The 18,425-nt window shown below is 66.2% G+C and overlaps 1 protein-coding gene across 8 annotated transcripts in view; it reads right to left on the bottom strand.

Annotated features, from left to right (window-relative positions):
• Positions 1–84: 84 nt before the first annotated feature.
• The window catches only part of PACS2 (phosphofurin acidic cluster sorting protein 2), a 63,902-nt gene continuing 45,561 nt past the window's right edge, over positions 85–18,425 (bottom strand). For 4 of the 8 annotated variants that reach the window (XM_024982228.2, XM_024982229.2, XM_024982230.2 and 1 more), the window contains exons 9-25: positions 17,255–17,412; positions 15,696–15,786; positions 15,334–15,408; positions 14,220–14,362; positions 12,909–13,041; positions 12,606–12,710; positions 12,374–12,480; positions 12,127–12,281; positions 11,771–11,881; positions 10,993–11,101; positions 10,357–10,389; positions 6,791–6,833; positions 5,388–5,430; positions 4,954–5,089; positions 4,132–4,358; positions 3,824–3,937; positions 85–3,143 (exon numbers count right to left, since the gene is read on the bottom strand). In XM_024982228.2, coding sequence (XP_024837996.1) covers positions 3,025–3,143; positions 3,824–3,937; positions 4,132–4,358; positions 4,954–5,089; positions 5,388–5,430; positions 6,791–6,833; positions 10,357–10,389; positions 10,993–11,101; positions 11,771–11,881; positions 12,127–12,281; positions 12,374–12,480; positions 12,606–12,710; positions 12,909–13,041; positions 14,220–14,362; positions 15,334–15,408; positions 15,696–15,786; positions 17,255–17,412 — 1,902 coding nt within the window. In that variant the 3' untranslated portion in view covers positions 85–3,024. Of the gene's footprint in view, positions 3,144–3,823; positions 3,938–4,131; positions 4,359–4,953; positions 5,090–5,387; positions 5,431–6,790; positions 6,834–10,356; positions 10,390–10,992; positions 11,102–11,770; positions 11,882–12,126; positions 12,282–12,373; positions 12,481–12,605; positions 12,711–12,908; positions 13,042–14,219; positions 14,363–15,333; positions 15,409–15,695; positions 15,787–17,254; positions 17,413–18,425 lie in introns of those variants that run through there. The other 4 variants (XM_024982232.2, XM_024982233.2, XM_059879413.1 and 1 more) reach the window with 3 other exon arrangements.

Genomic DNA, 18,425 nt, shown 5'->3' with positions numbered 1-18,425 from the left:
GCGGTGCCTGGACACCGGGCGGCGCCCGCGCCTGGACGGATGGAGGGGCGAGGCTGCTCGAGAGGAATCACACAGCAGGCGAGGGAGGGCCTGGGAGTGCTCCCCGGGTTTATTAGTGTCGCATCAGCACCTTAAAATAGTCCACGTGGTCACATACGTGACAGATTATAATCTGTTTCCCAAAAACGCTATTTACATTAATCCTGTTTTCCATTAAAAAAAAAAAAAAAAAGCTAGCAACACGTACATCCTAGAAACCAAACAACGCACAAAAACTGGACGGGGTCTGCAGGAACGCAGCGGTGCCCCTTGGCCTGCAGCGCCAGACCCAGGGAAGGGGCCCCTAAGCCCGGCCCCTGAGGCCTCCCCCAGGAACTCAGCTTCCTCTCCGCCACAGGATAGGAGGGGTCTCTAGAAGGGGATCAAAGCACACATGTAGGGGTCAGGCAACTGGCCTCTGGGAGCAAGCGGCGCAGTCCTGTCATGAGGAACGCGTCCTGGGACGAAGGCCAGGCAGGTCTTGGTATCTGCCAGCGAGGACAGCGCAGCCTAGCTGGCCCTGGCCGCTCTAATCCTGCCGCCCCTCTCCTCCCTGAGCTGCGGCCATGACACTCGGGACACTGGCCTGCGTGCCCTGAGGAGACGGTGACCCTAGGGACTTGACACAAAGAGGGAGAAAGCAGTGGCCTGGATACAGGGCTGGAGCTGACCTCCCATCTGGCCTGAGTGAGGGTGGAGCCTGCCCATACTGTGCCACAGGCCCGTGAGGAGCCTGGCCTTGCCTGAACGAGACGAGTGGCTTAGCATTTGAGTCCCAGTGACCTCTGGTCACCCAGTGGGCGGAGAACTCCTGCTCTGCAGGGGCTGCTCCTGTCCTGGGGGTCACGGTCTGGGCCCTGCACTCCTCACAAGCTGCCCCAACACTGCCCTCCGTGCACTCAGGGCTGCGCCTCAGTCACAGGCAGCTTTGGCTTCTGAGTCATCTTCCTTTGAGGGACAAAGTGCTTTTATCTGTGTCCTCAAAACAGCTCCATGAGGTAGGCAGAGGAAGTGTTTACATCCCCGATTAGATGATGGGGAAACCAAGGCACCGGAGCCCAGGTCTCTAAGTGAGTCATGGTGGCTGGGGCTGTCTGTATGACCTCCGGGGCCCAGGAACAGTGTGGCCTGCCCAGGGTGGAGGTGCTGGGTGTCTCCTGCTTGGTATGAAGACAGCTCACAGCTGGATGGGACGGGACAGCCCCTCTCGGCCCCTTCCTCTAAAACTAGCTCTGCAGGGGAAAGCCACGTCAAGGGCATGTCAGCCACGCCTCCTTTTGAGTGTGACCTCTGAAAAGGAAACTCAAGGAGCAGTACTCAGGGCCCTGAAGCCAGTGGTGGCAACGAGGGCGGGGAAACTCACGGGTCCCAGGCAGCTGCTGGGTGTAGACACAGGTGGACACTGCACAAGCTGTCCAAGGGTTCCTCCGCTCAGTGGCCTACACTCTCCCCCAGGTCCTTCCCATCCAAGGACCCTGGTCCAAGGGCATGCTCAGATCTGTCCACCTGCTAGACCCAGGGCTCTTGGCCATGGACACTCACACCCTGAACAGCCACCTGGGGGAGGAGGTAAGCAGGTAGGTCACAGGTAAGAAAAATGGACTGTCTTCCACCCCCAAGGGGGACCCTTCCTTGCCACGGGCTGTTGGAAGTCCTGTCCTCCAACAGAGCGGGGAAGACCTGCAGCCTGGCTGCGTTTGGCACTGTTTTTCTGAGCGCAGCCCGTGTGTTTCTCAGCCCTAGAAAACTGGGCTCAGAGCCCCTGGGTGGGCACCCCGGGCCTGCAGCCACAGTGGCCAGGTGGAGAGGGTGGGCTCTTCCTGGGGAGTCCTGGGGGCAGGGCTGGGGCTGAGCAGGAGGACTGGAAGGGACCCGGGCCTCGGGTCAGGACAGCCACTGCCTAACTGCACAGGGAGGGGGATGGCAGGGTGCTCCACTCACCCCCCACTCCCTGCGCCCTGGGGACCCAAACCCCAAATCCCTTGCTCTGAGGAGCCTAGCCTAGACAGGCGGGGCCCCGGCTGCACCCATGGCTCCAACGGGGCTTGAGCCCCTACGGTTTGGCCACTTGCCTGAGCCTCACCGGCCACATTAGTGGTGCAGGTGACAGACACCTGACTGCCTGGCCCAGACACCCCCAGTCAGCAGGCGGGGCCGGTGTTGGGGCAGGCGGTGGAGCTGAGGCGGCAACTTTGTTCGGGGCAGGATGACCTCGCAGAAGCAAAGCGGTGCCTCGGGGGCAGCGAAGGGCGCGGGGAGCGGGGGTGGGACCGGGGCGGCACGGCTGGCTCTGCCTCAGTCCTCAGGGGCTGCTGGGATTTCAGAAGAGCAACGTCTGTTTGGCAGCTACATTATAACATGTATTTAAAAGCATTAAAAATATCCGCTACTATAAAACCTCCACTGCCCCTGGCGGCTGGAGTTCATTGGGATCCAGAGTGGGCGGCGGCGCTGGGGCCCTCTCGGCTGGTGGGCGGGGGGCCCAGGGCGGGGCTGACTGGCCTCTGTGTTCCGCTCAGGACGTCCCTGACAGAAGGCTGGCCCCCCAGCTCGCTGCCTGCGCACAGGCAGCCTGGGGTCCACGGGGCCACCCGCAGGACCCCCGCTCCCTGAAGAAGCAGAGTAGTCCTGGCTTTCAGAAAGGACAGGACACGAAGGCAAGAACCCTTCTTGCTGGGGGGACTGGGTGGGGGTGGGGGGGTAGTCCTGAGGCCAAAACACACCTTCCGTGATCCCGCCTGCCCTCCCACCCCCGCCAGGACATTCTGGTTAATAAGCAGAGCAGTTATGGGCTCCCGGTGGGGGCCGCCCCGTTAGTCTCCAGGTTGTGAGCGCGTTCATACTTAAGACTGTTTCTCTCTGGGGTTTTAAGGGTCTGTCTCTGTGGTAAACTGAAGTGTGAACAGAAAAGCAGCTGGGCCCTCCCGGCCGCGGCCATCGTGGGGCTGCAGAGCAGAAACTGGCACGGCCCCCCGGCAGGCGGGGCTAGAAGGTGGACTTGGAGTGTCCGAAGATGCAGATGGGGAAGTGCTTGACGTGGGAGGACCACTGGGCCGCCAGCTGGAAGAACTTGACGTCGTTCCACTCCACGCCGTCGATGAGGACTGTGGGGACAAGACCGCCTGACCCGCCTGCCCCTAGCTGCAGGCCGCGGCCGAGAACAAGGTGGGGGGTGCTGACACCCGTGGGAACCCCCAGGCTCCCGGGAGACACTCGCTGGTTCTCACCGGCCCTGCGGGAGGAGGTCGCGGACCCCCAGCTCCCCTCCTGGCCTTCCTGCCGCCTGCTCCCACCCCATCCCCATGGCCCGAGAGCCTCTCCCCAGCCACCTCAGGGGAGCTGGTGTCCACAGCCTGTCTGCCTCGGAGGGTTTGAAACACCCTCCACTTAAGCCAGAAAATCAAGAGAAAGGCTGGCTCTGGGCCACTGTAGTCAAACCCAAGCCCACGGAAAAGAGAGAACTCGAGAGCTCCGTGTTCTCAACCACTCAGTCGCAGAATATCTTCTATAAAAATTCTGACATAAAGCAGAAAGGACTGAGAAATTATTTCTCAGAATTTGAAAAGCCACTCCACACACACAGGTGGGCTGGCCCCAGTGTGCTCTGAGCGCAGACTACGTAACATGACATCACAGCCAAATAAGCATTTCCGGAGGGGAACTTCCACAAGCGGCCCCGCCCCGCCCCGGTTTACTTCCGTTTCCTGTTGGACACAGGCCCCGCCCCAAGCCGCGCCCACTGATCACAGGCCCCGCCCCCGCCCGCGGGGGCGCCTCGGCTCACCCCGCAGCATGTTCTGCTGGTGCTTGGCCGTGCAGATCAGGCGGCTGATGCCCTCGATGCACTGGCTTTTGGACTCCACGTCCTTGTCCTTGGTTTTCTTGGGCAAAAACATCACTAGGAGGAAAGGGGGCCGTGCTGTGCTCCTGCTGCTCCTTCAGGGCTGGGGGCAGCGCAGGCTGTACGCTCCTCTGGCCCTCCTTCCACGCTAACCCTGACCGCCACCACCCGCCCGCCAGCGGGCCCTTGCCCAGGGGTGTGGGAACGAAGCGGCCCCCAGGCCCGACGGTCAGCCCGCCTCCCCTCCTCACCCTTCTTGTTCTTCTCCTTGGTGACCACGGTCATGGACATGGTGGGCGTGGCCACGGCCTCGCCGCTGCTGGGCAGCCTGCTGACCTGGAGAGACCGGAAGGTGCACTTGAGTGTGTTTTTGGTGGTGGGCGAGTCCTTCTTCTCCGCGTCTCTCTTCCTGTCTGCAGGCTGAGCTGCCGTCCAGTAATCCACCTGCAGCCCCATGAGCTCAGCGCCGACGCCCTGGCTGTGAAAGACGAGGGAGGCTCACCCCTCCGTCCTCAGGAGGGGACGGCAGCACCCCGGGCTGGCATGGCAAACGGGTGCCCTCTGGTGCCTGTGCTGCCCGACGTCGGGGACCATCTCTGTTTGGAGGGCCCAGGCCAGCTGCCCCTCATAGGTGCAGGCCCCAGGGGGTCCTATGGTGGGCCTCCCCGACCCTGTGGCAGTCCTGTCTGGGTGGGTTCTGCTCAGGAGAGCCCTGAGGACACCCGAGAGGGGCTGCCAATAACCACACCCACTGTATCCCAGGTCTGCTACTCACATCCGAGTTTCCAAAACTCCCTGTGTCCAGAGCACCCTATATTTATAGACTCTGTAGTTCCGGCCCCAGGAATGCAGGGGGCCAGGTGGGGAGACATCAGGCCAGGACTGAACAGTAGGGCACCCCTGTTCACTTGTCTGAGTGAGCCCTTGTCGACACCACTGTGTCCCCTGCAAGGCTACCCTGACCCTCTGCTTCCAGGCAGCCTGGGGTGCGGTCAGGGACCCCAAGGAACCATCTGGTTCTCAGCCCCATCCCTACTGTGCTCGGGGCAGCACTTCTGCGTGGCTGCGTTTACCTGGGGGAGGACAGGCCTCCGCTCACCGACGGGGAGGAGGGCGGGGTGGGCGAGGCCTCCTTGGCCGCAGGAGACGTGGACGGCGGGGTGGATGAGAGCACGCTGGAGCCCGAGGGGGCCGCGTCATCTGAGTCACCTTAGGGGAGGAGTTGGGGGCGGTGCTGAGCTTCCCCCACGGCTCTGCTTGGGCAGCTCACGGCCCTCTGCACCCAAACATGGCAGGGAGGCCAGGCAGCTATGGGCTGGGGGAGCACGTGTGGGAAGCCGGAGGACCCCCTCCCCCAAAGCTGAGCAGGAGCTGTCAGGCCTCAGGGACAAGGGAGGCCACTCCTGGTGAACACAAGCCCTGCAGGAGACAGGCACCGGGGCTGCCACCCGCCACACCCCCACCGCCGCCACCCCACCCCAGCCCGGGGCCTGGAGAACGCAGTCACCTGACGCGGCCGAAGACGGCTCCACTATCCCCACTTTCACCACCTAGGAGGCAACAGGAGCTTCTGAGCGGGGCTCCAGACCCTGGTAGGGACCTGCTCCCCGCCGCTGCCCACTTGCCACATCCCCCTGCCCCGCGGAACTTCTGGGGCCGAGCCGGGGCCGAGCTCCTCAGTGCGAGGGGCAGAGCTGGGCTCACGGGAGCCACCGTCCATGTGGTCAGCTGTGCCACAGGCCCTGGTGAAGGACCCGCCCTCTGCAGATGGTGTGTTTGGGAGACGCCCTCGAGATGCAGCCTGCTTTGGCCATCCTGCAGTCCCGGGATGAAGGCACAGGCCCCAGAGGCCCTAGGCTGCCGGCCAGCTGGCCACTGGCCTGGCCCTGACCTGTGACCAGCGTTCAGGATGCATATGGCCTCCGGCAGGAGAGGAACCCTCTCCCCTTGAGTGAACCTCTCAGGTCTCACACCCTGGCCTCAGCAAAATACATGTGCGTGTGACTGGCCAGGCACAGGCAGTGGCGAGTCAGGTGCTGGAGCGAGGGCACCTAGCCCAGCAGGGCACCAAGGTGGCTGCAGGGCCTGCTCCATTTCCCCATGGGCTGCCAGGGGTCCCGGCCCACGCCGACCGGGTGGGAGCTGTGTCAAGTGAAAGAGATCGCGACGACGACCACGGCCTTGGTCACACGGCGGCGGCTCACGTGCAGCCAGCAGGACAGGCCCGGCGGTCACCACAGTAGCTTCCGCAGGACAGCCCCGGACGCGCTCCCTCCCAGCACAGCCAGCAGCCACCCCTAGCCTGAGCACAGCGAGCGGCCTAGAGGCCCTGCCACCTGCCTGGCTGCCGCGTGCCTCTCCCAGCAGATGCCCTGGCTGGAGACCCCAGTGGGGCCACAGGCCGTGGACACACAGCCGGCCGTCAGGCGGCAGCCCTGGCTCTTTGGCCAAGGGACAAAGTAAAACCTTCCAACTTACAGGCCACGCTCCAGCCAAGCAAGCCTGCCCTGAGGCTCCCAGAGGACAGAGGCAGTCCTCTGCCCCAGACCCCAGGAGAGGCCTGTCCTGAGGACGGCCGGCCCTGGGTGGCCCCTGAAGAGCCGAGCCTGACACTGATCCCCGCTGCCCAGGACAGAGCTGAGGACCGGCCCCGCGCCCTCAGGCAGGCCGCCTGCTTCCACAAGTCCAGTCCTAGCAGCGCCTGGGCTCACTCCCCACTCGAAGCAGGAGAGACTTTAGGGCGGGAGGGATGCGAAGGCAAGTCGTCTGCTCCAACTGAAGAAGGTTCTGGACCGTGTCGCATGAAGACGACGACACGCTGATCACGTTGGCGGATCGCGGCCGCCCTGCAGCACAGCAGCTGGGCAGCAGGACGGCGGGCAAGGCGACGGCTGCCTGGGCGGTACTCACCCCGACGAAGGGAATGAACTTCTGGGAAGACTCCTCATCGGGGCTGAGACAGGGAAACACACAGTCAGCCTCCCTGAGGGGCGGGGCTGCCCTCTGCAGCGCCCGGCCCACCCGGACTCGTGCCCGCCCTCCTGCGGGTGCCGGCCTGGACCTCTGACCGCAGGGCCCGCCGACCTGCAGGAAGCCTGAATGCGTCTCCGCATGAGGTCCAGAGCCCCGAGGGGCGGCCTGAGGCCATCCGCTCCTCCCTCTGGGCTGCCTGGCGCGCAGGCAGCTGGCCCATCCTGGAGCCACTCTGCTGGCCCCCCGGGGCCCCAGGAGAGGGTGGGCTGCCTGTGCCCCCAGGATGCCCCAGGAGCAGCCCGGGCCACCGCCAGGGGGTGGGGGTGACCGTCCCATCAGGCTGAGACTTCCCTTCAACAGTCTGAAGTTGGTGCCCACTGCGGGGGCGGGGGGAGGCTCTGTGTGCATGCTGCTGTACTGCGCCCACAGGCCCTGCACAGCTTCTGGCAGAGCCCAGCCTCTCCAGGATCACCTGTCCTGACCGCTGGTGGAGAAGGCAGCCAGAGTCCCCGGGCCTGGGTAGGGGAGAGCTACCCACTCCTCCCGGGCCAGGGCTGGTCCTGCAGCTCAGCTGGTGCCGCTCTGCCCCCTGGTATCCACCCTGGTCTGTGCTCCACTGGCGGCTGGGAGAGCACCCCCTTCTCACCTCCACCTGGATCCCACGGGCAGAACTGGTCCTGGGCCTTGTGTGGTCCCTCCCCCAGCCACAGGGCAGACAGGTGCCCCCTGCCCTGCTTCCTGGGCAGGCACCCTCTCCAAGCCATCCTCCCAAACCTGAGCTTGAAGTCACAGAGCGACTCTTCTGCAGAGCAGTCCACACACGCACACCCAGCAGGGCAGCGGCCTGGGGGTGCCACCCAGGGAGAAGCCTCTGCACCAGGCAGGTCTGCCGGTGGGGACCCAGGCCCAGCTCAGCCAGCTCGCTGGGCACCAGCTCTCAGGACCAGGAGCCCCAGGGTACCAGAGCTTGGCAGGAGGCTCTCCCCTCCCTGTCCCTGTGGCAGATGGAGGCCTGGGGCTGGGGGTGCTCCCGTGAAGTGTGATCACCAGCTGGACAAGCGCCCCTGGCCCAGGGGTCAGTACAGAATGCAGGTCCCAGTCTTGGCAGGAGGTGCTGCCCCGTGCCCAGCACGCCACCCATGTGAGGGAACAGCAGTTGGCAGGAGACACCCTCCCCTGGGCACCCGTGGACGTGGGCACCCATGAACCACCCACCCACCCAGCACCACCCCCATCTCTGCAAAAGACCTGGCAAACGACTGGATGAAAGAACCTCCAGGTTCAGTCCCTCCAACGGAGCCTACCAAATTCCCAGGCTTTCTTCCCATCGTAAGAAGCAAACGGTTGAGAAAGAAAACTTCCCTTCATTCCAGTTCTCGTTAACGGTACAACCCAGACCTTGTGCCTGGACCTCCTCCTGCGTGTGCGGAGGCAGGACATGTGGGGGCCCCTGGCTCAGGGCACAGGGGCCTCCTGCGTGCGGAGGCAGGACGTGTGCGGCGCCCCTGGCTCAGTGCACGGGGGCCTTCGACCCACAGGGCCCCCACCTCAGCGAGCCACTGCCCGCTAGCACGCCCACCCCTCCATGATCGGCACGCAGGGAGGCAGACAGGGGAGAACCCCAAGGAGAGGGGACTTGGAGACTCCACAACACAAGCATCAAAGCCAAGCTGTGCTCCTGGGACATGCAGACAACACCCACACGCACATGCCCACAAGACGGGGTAACACCGGCTTCCATCGAGACCCCTCACCCTGGACCCTGCATGCGGAGGGCATGCGTGCTCCTGGCAGGGACAGAGATCAGGACTCCTAAGGCCTGAGCCCACGGCTCCGTGCCAAGGCCCCTGGGCATGGCTCATGAGACCTGTGTGTGGGGGAGGTGCCTCCATGTGGCATCGGCGGCACAGAAGCTGAGGGGAGCCCACACTAGCCAAGAGGCCAGGGTGGGGGTGCTGGGCAGCCCGCACAGTTGCCTGGGAGGACCACCAGTGGGTCTGACCTCAGGCCAGGAGCTGGTGCTGAGCAGATGGGAGCCTCCCTGCTGACGCCCTCGTGGGGCTGGAGCTGGAGGAGGCCTGGGACGGCTGTGCCCGCTGCCCACCCTCTCCTGGGTCTCCTGACCCCTCCGGGTGGACAGCAGCCTGTTCTGTGTCACTGCAGACAAAGGCTAGCCCGCTGCCCTTCCGGCCCTGGGCTCTGAGCCTGGATGGCACACTGGCTTTCACGGTGCTCCAGCCGGGGCGCAGGGACATTGGGACCAGCCCCACCCCGGGGCCGGTGTTACCACTGCAACGCGGGGCTGGGGGCTGAGCACGGAGGCGGCTCGGGGTCTCCCAAGCCCCGGCCACAGGCGTGGCTCAAGGGAGCCCACCCTGGCACAGACAGACGCTGCGGCCCAGGCAGCAAAGCAGGCTGCGCTCCCGGCGCAGATAACGGGGGTGGGCAGGGTGGGGAGCGAGCGCAGGCCCACAGGACAGCTCGGGGTCAGCGGGGCGCAGCTAACGGGGGTGGGCAGGGTGGGGAGCGAGCGCAGGCCCCCAGGACAGCTCGGGGTCAGCAGGGCGCAGCTAACAGGGGTGGGCAGGGTGGGGAGCGAGCGCAGGCCCACAGGACAGCTCGGGGTCAGCGGGGCGCAGCTAACGGGGGTGGGCAGGGTGGGGAGCGAGCGCAGGCCCCCAGGACAGCTCGGGGTCAGCGAGGCACACCACGGCTGGTCTTTCTCTAGACCCTGAGGCTTGTTTAGCAGGACAACTGAACAGGCTCACACCCCTCCTCCTGATCCATCCCGGGGCCCAGCACAGAGGCGGCCTGGGACCCAAGGACTCGCCCTGGGGCTTTTCCAGAGCAAATGCCCTGAGGCTCAGGCAGAGCAACGCCCCGTGGGGCCCAGTGCCAGACACCTATCAGGCAGGGCCATGGGTCTAGGCTCCGACAAACGGTCAAACGGAGGAGACGCCGCCTTGGGGGCAAAAAAAAGAGCCTCGCTGTATGCAGAGGTCCCAGTGGTCTGGCCACCATCCAGGTAAACCCCAAAACTGAGCTGCGAAGCTGCCCCAAGCCACTCTCCCTGGCTGCTGGCAGCGGGCACTGGGAGCAAAGCCCATGCCGAGCGGTGCCAGTGCTTGCTTGGTGGCTCACGGGGTGGAACCAGTCCCTGTGGCTAACAGCGGTGGCAATGCCAGGCTTCAGAGACGCAGCAACTCAGAGAGGAGTTCCGCCGGCCACTTCCCAACCCGCACTCTGACACGCTGCCAGGCAGCAGACTTTGTCCCTGAGGCTGGGTGGGCGCCCGAGAGGGACCGGGCAGCGCCAGGAGCCTGCCTGATGGAGGCTGTGCCTCCTGACCCCCATACGGAGACCTGAGAGCCACCCCACCTGCCGACACTGCCAAACAGCCCTAAAGACCAGCCAGCGGGCAGCAGGGGCCAGACCCAAGGCTGCCAAACAGCCCTAAAGACCAGCCAGCGGGCGGGGGGGGCCAGACCCAAGGGCAGCGGTACCTGAGGGTAAAGTCAAAGTGAAAGTTCTTTCTCCTTTTCAGAGAGCCGCCAAAGAGAGAGACAGGACGCTGTTAGGCGCTCGGGCGGTGAGGCACCCACTGGGGGTCCCTCACAGAGCCGGGGGCAAGGCAGCTGAGCTTCTCAGACCGCTGCGGTCTGCCTCTTCCTGCCACCCCCTGACCGCACCTCTGTTCACAGACGGGCGAGGGGACCGCTCAACCCCCTCAGACTGCACAAGGCCCCACCCCATGCCAACGGGCATCAGCCCAGCCCCTGGCCATCGTCCTGCACGGGGCAGGGTGAGGACCAGGCCTCCCGCTGGAGACTGGCTGCTGGAGGAGGCAGGTCCCTGCTGGGCCAGCACCGGGGCTGCTGCTCTTGTGACTCCAGTTACAGAAAATCCCAGCGCGTACAAAGATAAAGAAAGATCGACCAGCTAATCCTAACTCTGATTTGTGTCGGGAAAAGGTGCAGTGGTCAGGAGAGCTGGGGGCTTCCCTCATCCCAGGTCTCTTTCCATCCCGTTGGCCCGTCAGTGACCCGAGGAGCTGGGACAGTGAGGACGCAGGCCGCCTGGCCAAGACTGCAGAAGTATGGCGGTCTCCACCCCACGCCTGCCCGGGCCCCAGGAGGTACCTCTTCTGCTTGTAGGTCAGCATGGCCTCCGCGATGGGCAGCTGGTGGGCGCAGTTGGCCCCCGAAATGTACTGGGTGATTCTTGACACGATGTCCGGCGTGTCCTGCACTGCAGAAGAAGACCAGAAGGGATCCGTGGGCATGGCGCACCCCAGCACCCAGGGTCCAGGCAGCCAGGCTGGGCACGGCTGAGAGGCTCCTCTGGCTGCTGCCCTCATGGGATCCTGGGGAAGGCAGTGAGGCCTCTCCAAATCCTGAAAAGCCCTCCCCTGCCGGTCACCAAAGAGCTTTGCGGCTCACAGGCAAAGAGAAACATCCTGGCCCATCCCCCACTAACCATGCCTGCTGACCCCAGCTACCTGCCCGGCGCTCAGGCCCGATACATAAAGTGTGTCTCAGAGCAAAGCAAACCACTGACTTTCAAAACGAGGTGTGATGGGCTGGGCAGCAGGGCAGGGGCGCGAGGGTGAGGGGCGCGGGGCGGGAGTGGGCGGGAGGGCAGACCGGGCCTGCGGAGAAGGGGGCACAGAGCGGGCAGGGGCGGCTGCAGGTTGCAGGGGGGGTGTGGGCGCGAGGGCGGGAGGGCTGGTGGGGGTGGGGGCGGGGCGGGGCGGGCGGACAAGAGGGGAGGAGAGGAAGGGCGCAAGGGGCGGGGTCGCGGGGGCGGAGTGGGGGGCTGGGGGTCGTGGGGGCGGGGGGGGGGGGGCGCCGCGGCCTAGGCGGGAACCGGAGGGGCGGGGGACGGGAGAGGTGGGCGCGCGTGCGCCCGGGGCCTCACCGGCGCTCTGCGCCTCCAGCTTGTTGAACAGGTCCCTCCAAGCCAGGTCCTGGAAGAAGTTGTTATACCTGTAGTCCACGGAGCCCAGGTACCGGGCCACGGGGTGGGAGCCTGGGGGCCGAGAGGGGCATCAGGCGCGGCCCCGCCCGTGGCCCCCGCTTCTCCGCCCCCCGCCTCGCCCCGGGGCGGGGGTCTCCCTGAGGACTCCGCCCCTTCCAGCGCAGACATTCAGCCAAGCCAAAACACGGGGGTTTTGGTCTTGAGAACTTTGAAAGGTTAATAAACAAGCAAGCCCCCGCCAGCGCCCTCGGCGTCCCTGGGCAGCCGCGCGGCCCCAGGGCGGGGGACCCCCTCACCCAGCGGGATGACGAGGAAGCGCATATAGCCCAGCCAGTCGGGGGTCTTGTGCGACAGCTGCTCCACGAAGAGCCGCAGCACGGCGCTGAGGTAGTGCTGCGCGCCCGCCACCGCGATCTTCACGGGCGTCGGCGGCTGCGAATTGCAGTTGCAGCTGCGGGCGGGCGAGGGGCAGAGCTTCAGGAGAGCGGCCCTCACCCCATCCCGCGACGCTGCGGAGCAGAGACCCTCACGCCCGGGACTCACTATCTCTGAATCCGAGACACGATGGTGCTGAAGGCCGCCTGGACGTCGGCCGCAGAGCAGGTGCAGACCACCGGGAGCGTGTGCCGCTGCAGCACCTCTGAGAGGAACTGGGGGGGCGGGGGTGACCCTCAGCCGCGCGCCCCGCTCGCGTCCACGGTGGGCAGGGCTGGCCAGGGCCCCACCGAGGAAACACTGCCCCCTCCCCACCCTGCCCTGCCCGGCCCCTCCCCACCTGCCCCTGCCAGTCCGAGGTGTTCACAAGAATGATGTTTTCCGGGAGCTGGTCGTCAGAGATGAGGATGTGGTTTAACTGGTCGTACACAGTCTTCCTGGGGATCTGGAGAGACGGGGCTCATCTGCAGCTGCCCTGAGGCAAGCTGTGCCCAGCCCCTCGCCTGCCCAGCTGACAGGCGGGAGAGCCCAACCCCTGGTGCACGCAGACATACAGCCCCCGTGTGGACAGAGGCCACGGGGCCGGGCGGCAGGAGCATGGGCTCCTGCCGGGCCCTCCCCTCAGCCCCCCGCCCGCAGGCACCTGCAGCTGGCTCCGCGTGTCGGGGCAGCGCTCGTTGTCCAGGCTGTTGGCCCGCTCGTTCTGCGGGCGTGCCGGCTGCCGTTCCTTCAGGGACGTACTCCGGCCCCGGCGGCCCGCCTGCTTCCCCTCGGACCTGTGGGGCAGCCGCGGGCACTCACTGCCCTGGGGGCCCAACCTCTCTGCGGTGAGACGGCTGCGCTGGGGGTGGTCGGGCAGCTGGGCCACAGGCCACGAGGACGGAGACCCCAGCCCCTCCCCTGCCAGGTGCGCCTGGCGCAGACCATGCCCACGTCCTGGAGCTCAGGGTGCCCCTCCCAGTCCTGACACAGGCCCCTGTGCCCCCCCAGGTAGTGCCAGCACCAGAGCCCTGCTCCTGGAAGACTCCTGTCCCAGAAACAAACAAAGCCAAGGCCTCACGGAGGCCAGCGGCTGACATGCCTGTCTGCTGGCTCCCGCCAGGCGCGGCCTGGGTCGGGAGGTTCGGTTCCAAAGGCCGTGTGCATGTCGCCTCCCTTCCCGTTTCTGGGAGGAGGCGTGTACAGGGAGGCAGTGCGGGCTGACCGCAGGATGAAAATCGGGGAGCAGCGCATTCAGTGTCCGCCATACGGGGCCGGAGGCTGGGAGAGGGTGGAGGGGGCCCTCGGGGCACAGTGAGCCGAGGGGTGGGCTCTGAGGCCCTGCAGCAGTGGGGGGCCCGGGGCCGACCTCGCGGAGGGACCATGCAGAAGGCTGAGAGCACTGGGCCGGTCAGTGCTTAGGGAGCTGCGGCACAGCCGGGAGTCTGACCGTGGAGGGGGCAGGGGAGAGGGTGCGTGGAGGGGGCGGGGGGGAGGGTGTGTGGAGGACACAGAGGGCTTGTCCTCTGCCAGGAGGGCACCTGGCTCTGCCATTTGAGGCTGCTCCCGCGTCCACGGGACCCCGGCCTGCTGCCCCCGGCCACGCAGAGGCCCTGCACTGGACTGCGCACTGTGTGAGAGTCGCTCTGCGTGTCTGCATGGCCCGCGCCCAGCGGGCACACCCCGCCCACGCTGACACCAGGCGCCATGGAATCATGGGCACCGAGCACAAGCCTGCCCCAGCCCAGACGGCACCACAGGGTCCAGGACAGGGGACAGGGGATGGCGGGCCTTCCCTGCCCTTGGAGCCGGCAGCCAGCTCCAGATGGGGGTGAGTGAGGGTCCCAGGTGGGCCCCCCGAGTGATGCTCATCATGCAGCCAGACAGGCCCCCCAACACGGGGCGCCCACACATACTCCACACTGGCCCACAGGGGCACTGCCTGGGCCATGGCCTCCCTGGGGCGGCCGGTCACCTGGTGGAGGGGATAACCAGGGATTCCGTCTTGGTGATCCGCCCGCTGGGCGGCAGCTTCTCGGCGAACAGGTCCAGGGCAGAGGTCTCCACCTCGGGGCTTTCCTCAGGCGGTGCTGGCGGCTCCCCGGGAGCGGGCGTGCTCTGTAGGCAGAGGATGGAGTGGTCGGGAACGCACACCCCCGGGGCCCCCTCCCGGCGCTGTGCTCCCATGCCCAAGCTGCCTTGGTTTGGGTGAGGGTGCTCAGGCCTCTCCTGGGCTGGTGACTCCATGCATGTGGACATGGTCACATGCTGCCCTGCGAAGCCAGCTGACCTCTACCTCCAACCACAGAGCTCCCAGTCCTGCCTGCCGTGGGGAGACCCGCACCACCCCTGCCCTCCCCTTCTTTGAGAACCTGCACGAGAGCAGCAGGAAGCAGCCGTGGTGGTCTGTGCCTGACAGGAAAGCAGGGGGGCCCTGACCATCCCCTGGGGTAAGGGGAATCCAGGGGGACCTGACCATCCCCTGGGGGTGGGGTGAATCCAAGGGGACCCTGACTGCCCCTTGGGGATAGGGTGACTCCAGGGGCCCTGACCATCCCCTGGGGGTGTGGTGAGTCCTGAAGGACCCTGACCATCCCCTGGGGGTGTGGTGAGTCCTGAAGGACCCTGACTGTCCCCTGGGGGTGGGGTGAGTCCAGGGGGACCCTGACCATCCACCAGGGGCGGGGTGAGTCCAGGGGACCCTGACTGCCCCTTGGGATTAGGGTGAATCCAGGGGCCCTGACCATCCCCTGGGGGTGGGGAGAGTCCAGGAGTACCCTGACCGTCCTCCGGGGTTGGGGTGAGTCCAGGGGGGCCCTGACCATCCCCCGGGGGTGGGGTGAATCCAGGGGCCCTGACCATCCCCCAGGGGTGGGGTAAATCCAGGGGCCCTCACCATCCCCCAGGGGTGAGGTGAATCCAGCGGGGACCCTGACCATCCCTCGGGGTGGGGAGAGTCCAGGGGAACCTCATCATATCTCTGTGCAGGTTCTGGATGTCGGGAGGAAGAGGACCTCCAGGGCACAGGTCAGACCCCGATAAGGCAACATGTAAGTGGGCTCTGTGAAGGTGGCCCCACGCCTGCTTACGTGGGCCACCGAATCGGACACGCTGTCACTGGGCTGCTTGCCTCCGAGGACCCGCGTCTTCTCGGGCACGTCGGCCTGTGTGGATGAGTCGGGAGGGAATCAGGAGGTGTCCGGCAATGGTACCTAGGCTGGCTCACCTCTGGGCAGGGGACTCTGGCCTTGGAGGCAGCCTGGGGAGACTGGCCAGCGTTTCCTGGACTGTGGGCTCAGGGCCACCCCACAACAGTCACTGGGCAGGATACTCAGATCAGACCGCAAACCGGGAGGCACTGAGCCTTGGGCTTGTCGGAGCCTCCAGTGACTCAGATGGGAGGATCAGGGTGGCCCCTGCCCGCCCGAGGACCCCAGCGGGGGCTGCTCACCGGGCTGGGAGGCTCCCTCTGGCTGCGGGCGCTGTGGACACTCCCGATCTCCGTCTGTGAGCTGGAGTGGGACAGGCCTTCGAAGTATGGCCTGGGAAATGGGGACAGAGAGTGTGTTGTCCTCCACACAACCCCCCAGGGCCCAGCAGGGTTAAGCACAGAGCAGGCCCCACCCTCAAGGACCACAGCACAGGCGGGGACACCGCGGGCCTGAGAACCGCCCAGCACACCTGTGCCCCGAAGCCCCCCAACCCCGGGGGGCGCCCGGGGCACCCGCGACAGCTGCATCTGACACTTGGAGGCCTGGTGGGTGGGGGGGCCTGGGCCCCCCAGGCCAGACTGCAGGAGCTGAAGGTCAAGGTAAGGAGGGCCAGGACCCCTGCAGCGTCTGCTGATGAAGCCACACGGGCGTGAAACGTGAGGCCGGATCCCAGTGTGTGAGGCCCGAGATGCCACACCTGTGTCCCGGGACTGGGACGGGGGCTGGCTGGGGGCTCGCCCTGCAGCAGATTCCAGTGGGGACAGCGCGGGTCAGCTGGGCCATGGAGGTAACCTCGGTGGCTGACAGAAGCAGAGACCTGCCCCCCTGAAGGCAGAGAGGGGTCGGGGGTCCACTGTGCTGGCCTTGAAAGTGGAGGCGGCATGGGCAGAAAGGAAGAGGGACCCCTAACCTGAGCCTGCAGTAGCTCCTCCAGGAAAAGGAGGCTGGGGACCAAGTCAGCAGTCACTGGCTGGTCAGGACTCGGGCCCGCTGTGGGGGCACGGTCCCGCCATGGTGGCGGGGGCTGCCGTGGTGGGGGTTACACGGTGGAGGGTCCCACTGTGGGGGGAGTCCTGCTGTGGGGGGGTTACACCGTGGGGGGGCTGCCGTGGAGGGATCCCACCATGAGGGGGATTCTGCCATAGGGGGGTCCCACTGTGAGGGGTCTGCCGTCGGGGGGATCCTGCCATGAGAGGTCTGTGAGGCTACGAGGGGCAGTTGACAGCATGCCAGCCCCCTCCTGGGTGCTCCCCGGGCTCTGACTTGTGCTTGTTTAACGTCTAATGATCAGCCAGGCCACAGACCTTCCTGCCTCTGACTTAGGCTCCCCCGGCTCCAGGCCAGGCTGCAGCCCCCCACCTGCCCCCGGCCCCCTGCCATCAGCGCTGTCCCACACCCCTGCCCCTGGGGGGCCCCCAGTGCCCCCCCCCCGGCTCCCCACAGGATGGACAGCCCCAGGGCACCACTGGTCCCTCCCAGGTCCACGTCCCACCCGCCCCTCCTTCCCGGACACGGCCTCCTGCGGGGCTGACCCCGGCTGGCTCCAGACTGGACTCTCCCTTCGCCACACCCCACCTCTGGAAGCCCCGCAGACCCAGGGCCCCCTCGGGATCTGTGCCTCCTGTCCACCCCCTCCCCAGAGCCCACACCCCAGAGGGCCTGCTGCCCCACACATCGCCTTCCCTTCCGGCCCCGAGGACCACCTGATGGGCCGCCTCGCGGCTCGCCCCTACCGGCCGCTGGCTCTGAAGGCAGGTGGCTGTGCCCGCGTCCGGGATGCTGGCGCAGCTGGACCCACCTGAGCTTCGGCTTGGGGGTGCTGAGGACGCTGTCGTCATCCTCCATGTCGGGGCCGCTGTCGCTGGGGTTCTCCATGTCCAGCGTGTCGTACAGGAGGTCCAGGTCTTCCTCGACCTCAGGGACATGCTCTGCGGGGTCCTGCTCCGAGTCCAGGACCTACGTGAGGCCAGAGGTGTGAGGCTGCGGGACAGACGGGAGGAGACTGCTCGGCCACCCGGCACCCTTCCTCCAGCCGGTCCCTGCGGGCATCGCACAGAGGCCTCCGGTCACCCGGGCGCTTGGCTCGGCTCTCTCCCCAGCCTGGGAAGCCTGCGCCACAAGCACGGCCTTCAGAGCACTCGACAGCGCACCCACAACAGAAGCTGTGCCACGGCACCCCCAGGACCCGGATGCGAGAGGCTGCCCTCCCTGGGCGCCCCTGCCCCCACCAGCCCCCCAGGACCCGGATGCGAGAGGCTGCCCTCCCTGGGCGCCCCTGCCCCCGCCAGCCCCCCAGGATCCAGATGCGAGAGGCTGCCCTCCCTGGGCGCCCCTGCCCCCGCCAGCCCCCCAGGGCCCGGATGCAAGAGGCTGCCCTCCCTGGCGCCCCTGCCCCCGCCAGCCCCCCAGGCCCGCACACTGGCCCTTTCCCAGGAGGGCGCACGCGCTGCAACCACTTGACATGCAGTGTCCCCTCCTTAGCCCAGCGGTGTGTGTATCAGAGTGTGAGCCTCTGTGTGTACGCCCACAGCCAGCTCCTCCCTGCCAGTGTGTCTTCACAATGGGTCACAGCGTGTCTGCCGTCGGCCGGTGGGGACGGGGCGATGCTCCCAGGTTCTGTGGCTACAGGGAAGCTCCTGTAACACCATCGGCCTGTGTGGACGAGTCTCCTCCTCACGGGGAATCACGGGGCACTGCTGCGTGCCTAGCAAGGGTGTCTAACCCGTTCAGCCTCTTTTCCGCAGTGGTGGCACTATGGATGTTCCCTCCAGCATGCGAGGCTTCCAACGGTCACATATCCCCATCAACACGTATCTTCCGTGTCCCTGGGGACGGCCAGCCCAGTGGCAATCGAGAGGGGTCTGCGGTTGTGATCTGCACTCCCTGATGACTAGCGACGTCAAGCATCTCCTCGTGCGCCTGCTGGCTTCTTTGTATCTCTTCTTTGGAGGAGTATCTCCTCAGATCCT

Source organism: Bos taurus, chromosome 21, assembly GCF_002263795.3.
Source record: "Bos taurus isolate L1 Dominette 01449 registration number 42190680 breed Hereford chromosome 21, ARS-UCD2.0, whole genome shotgun sequence".
NCBI lineage: Eukaryota > Metazoa > Chordata > Mammalia > Artiodactyla > Bovidae > Bos > Bos taurus.
This window is presented reverse-complemented; position numbering and strand designations above follow the sequence as displayed.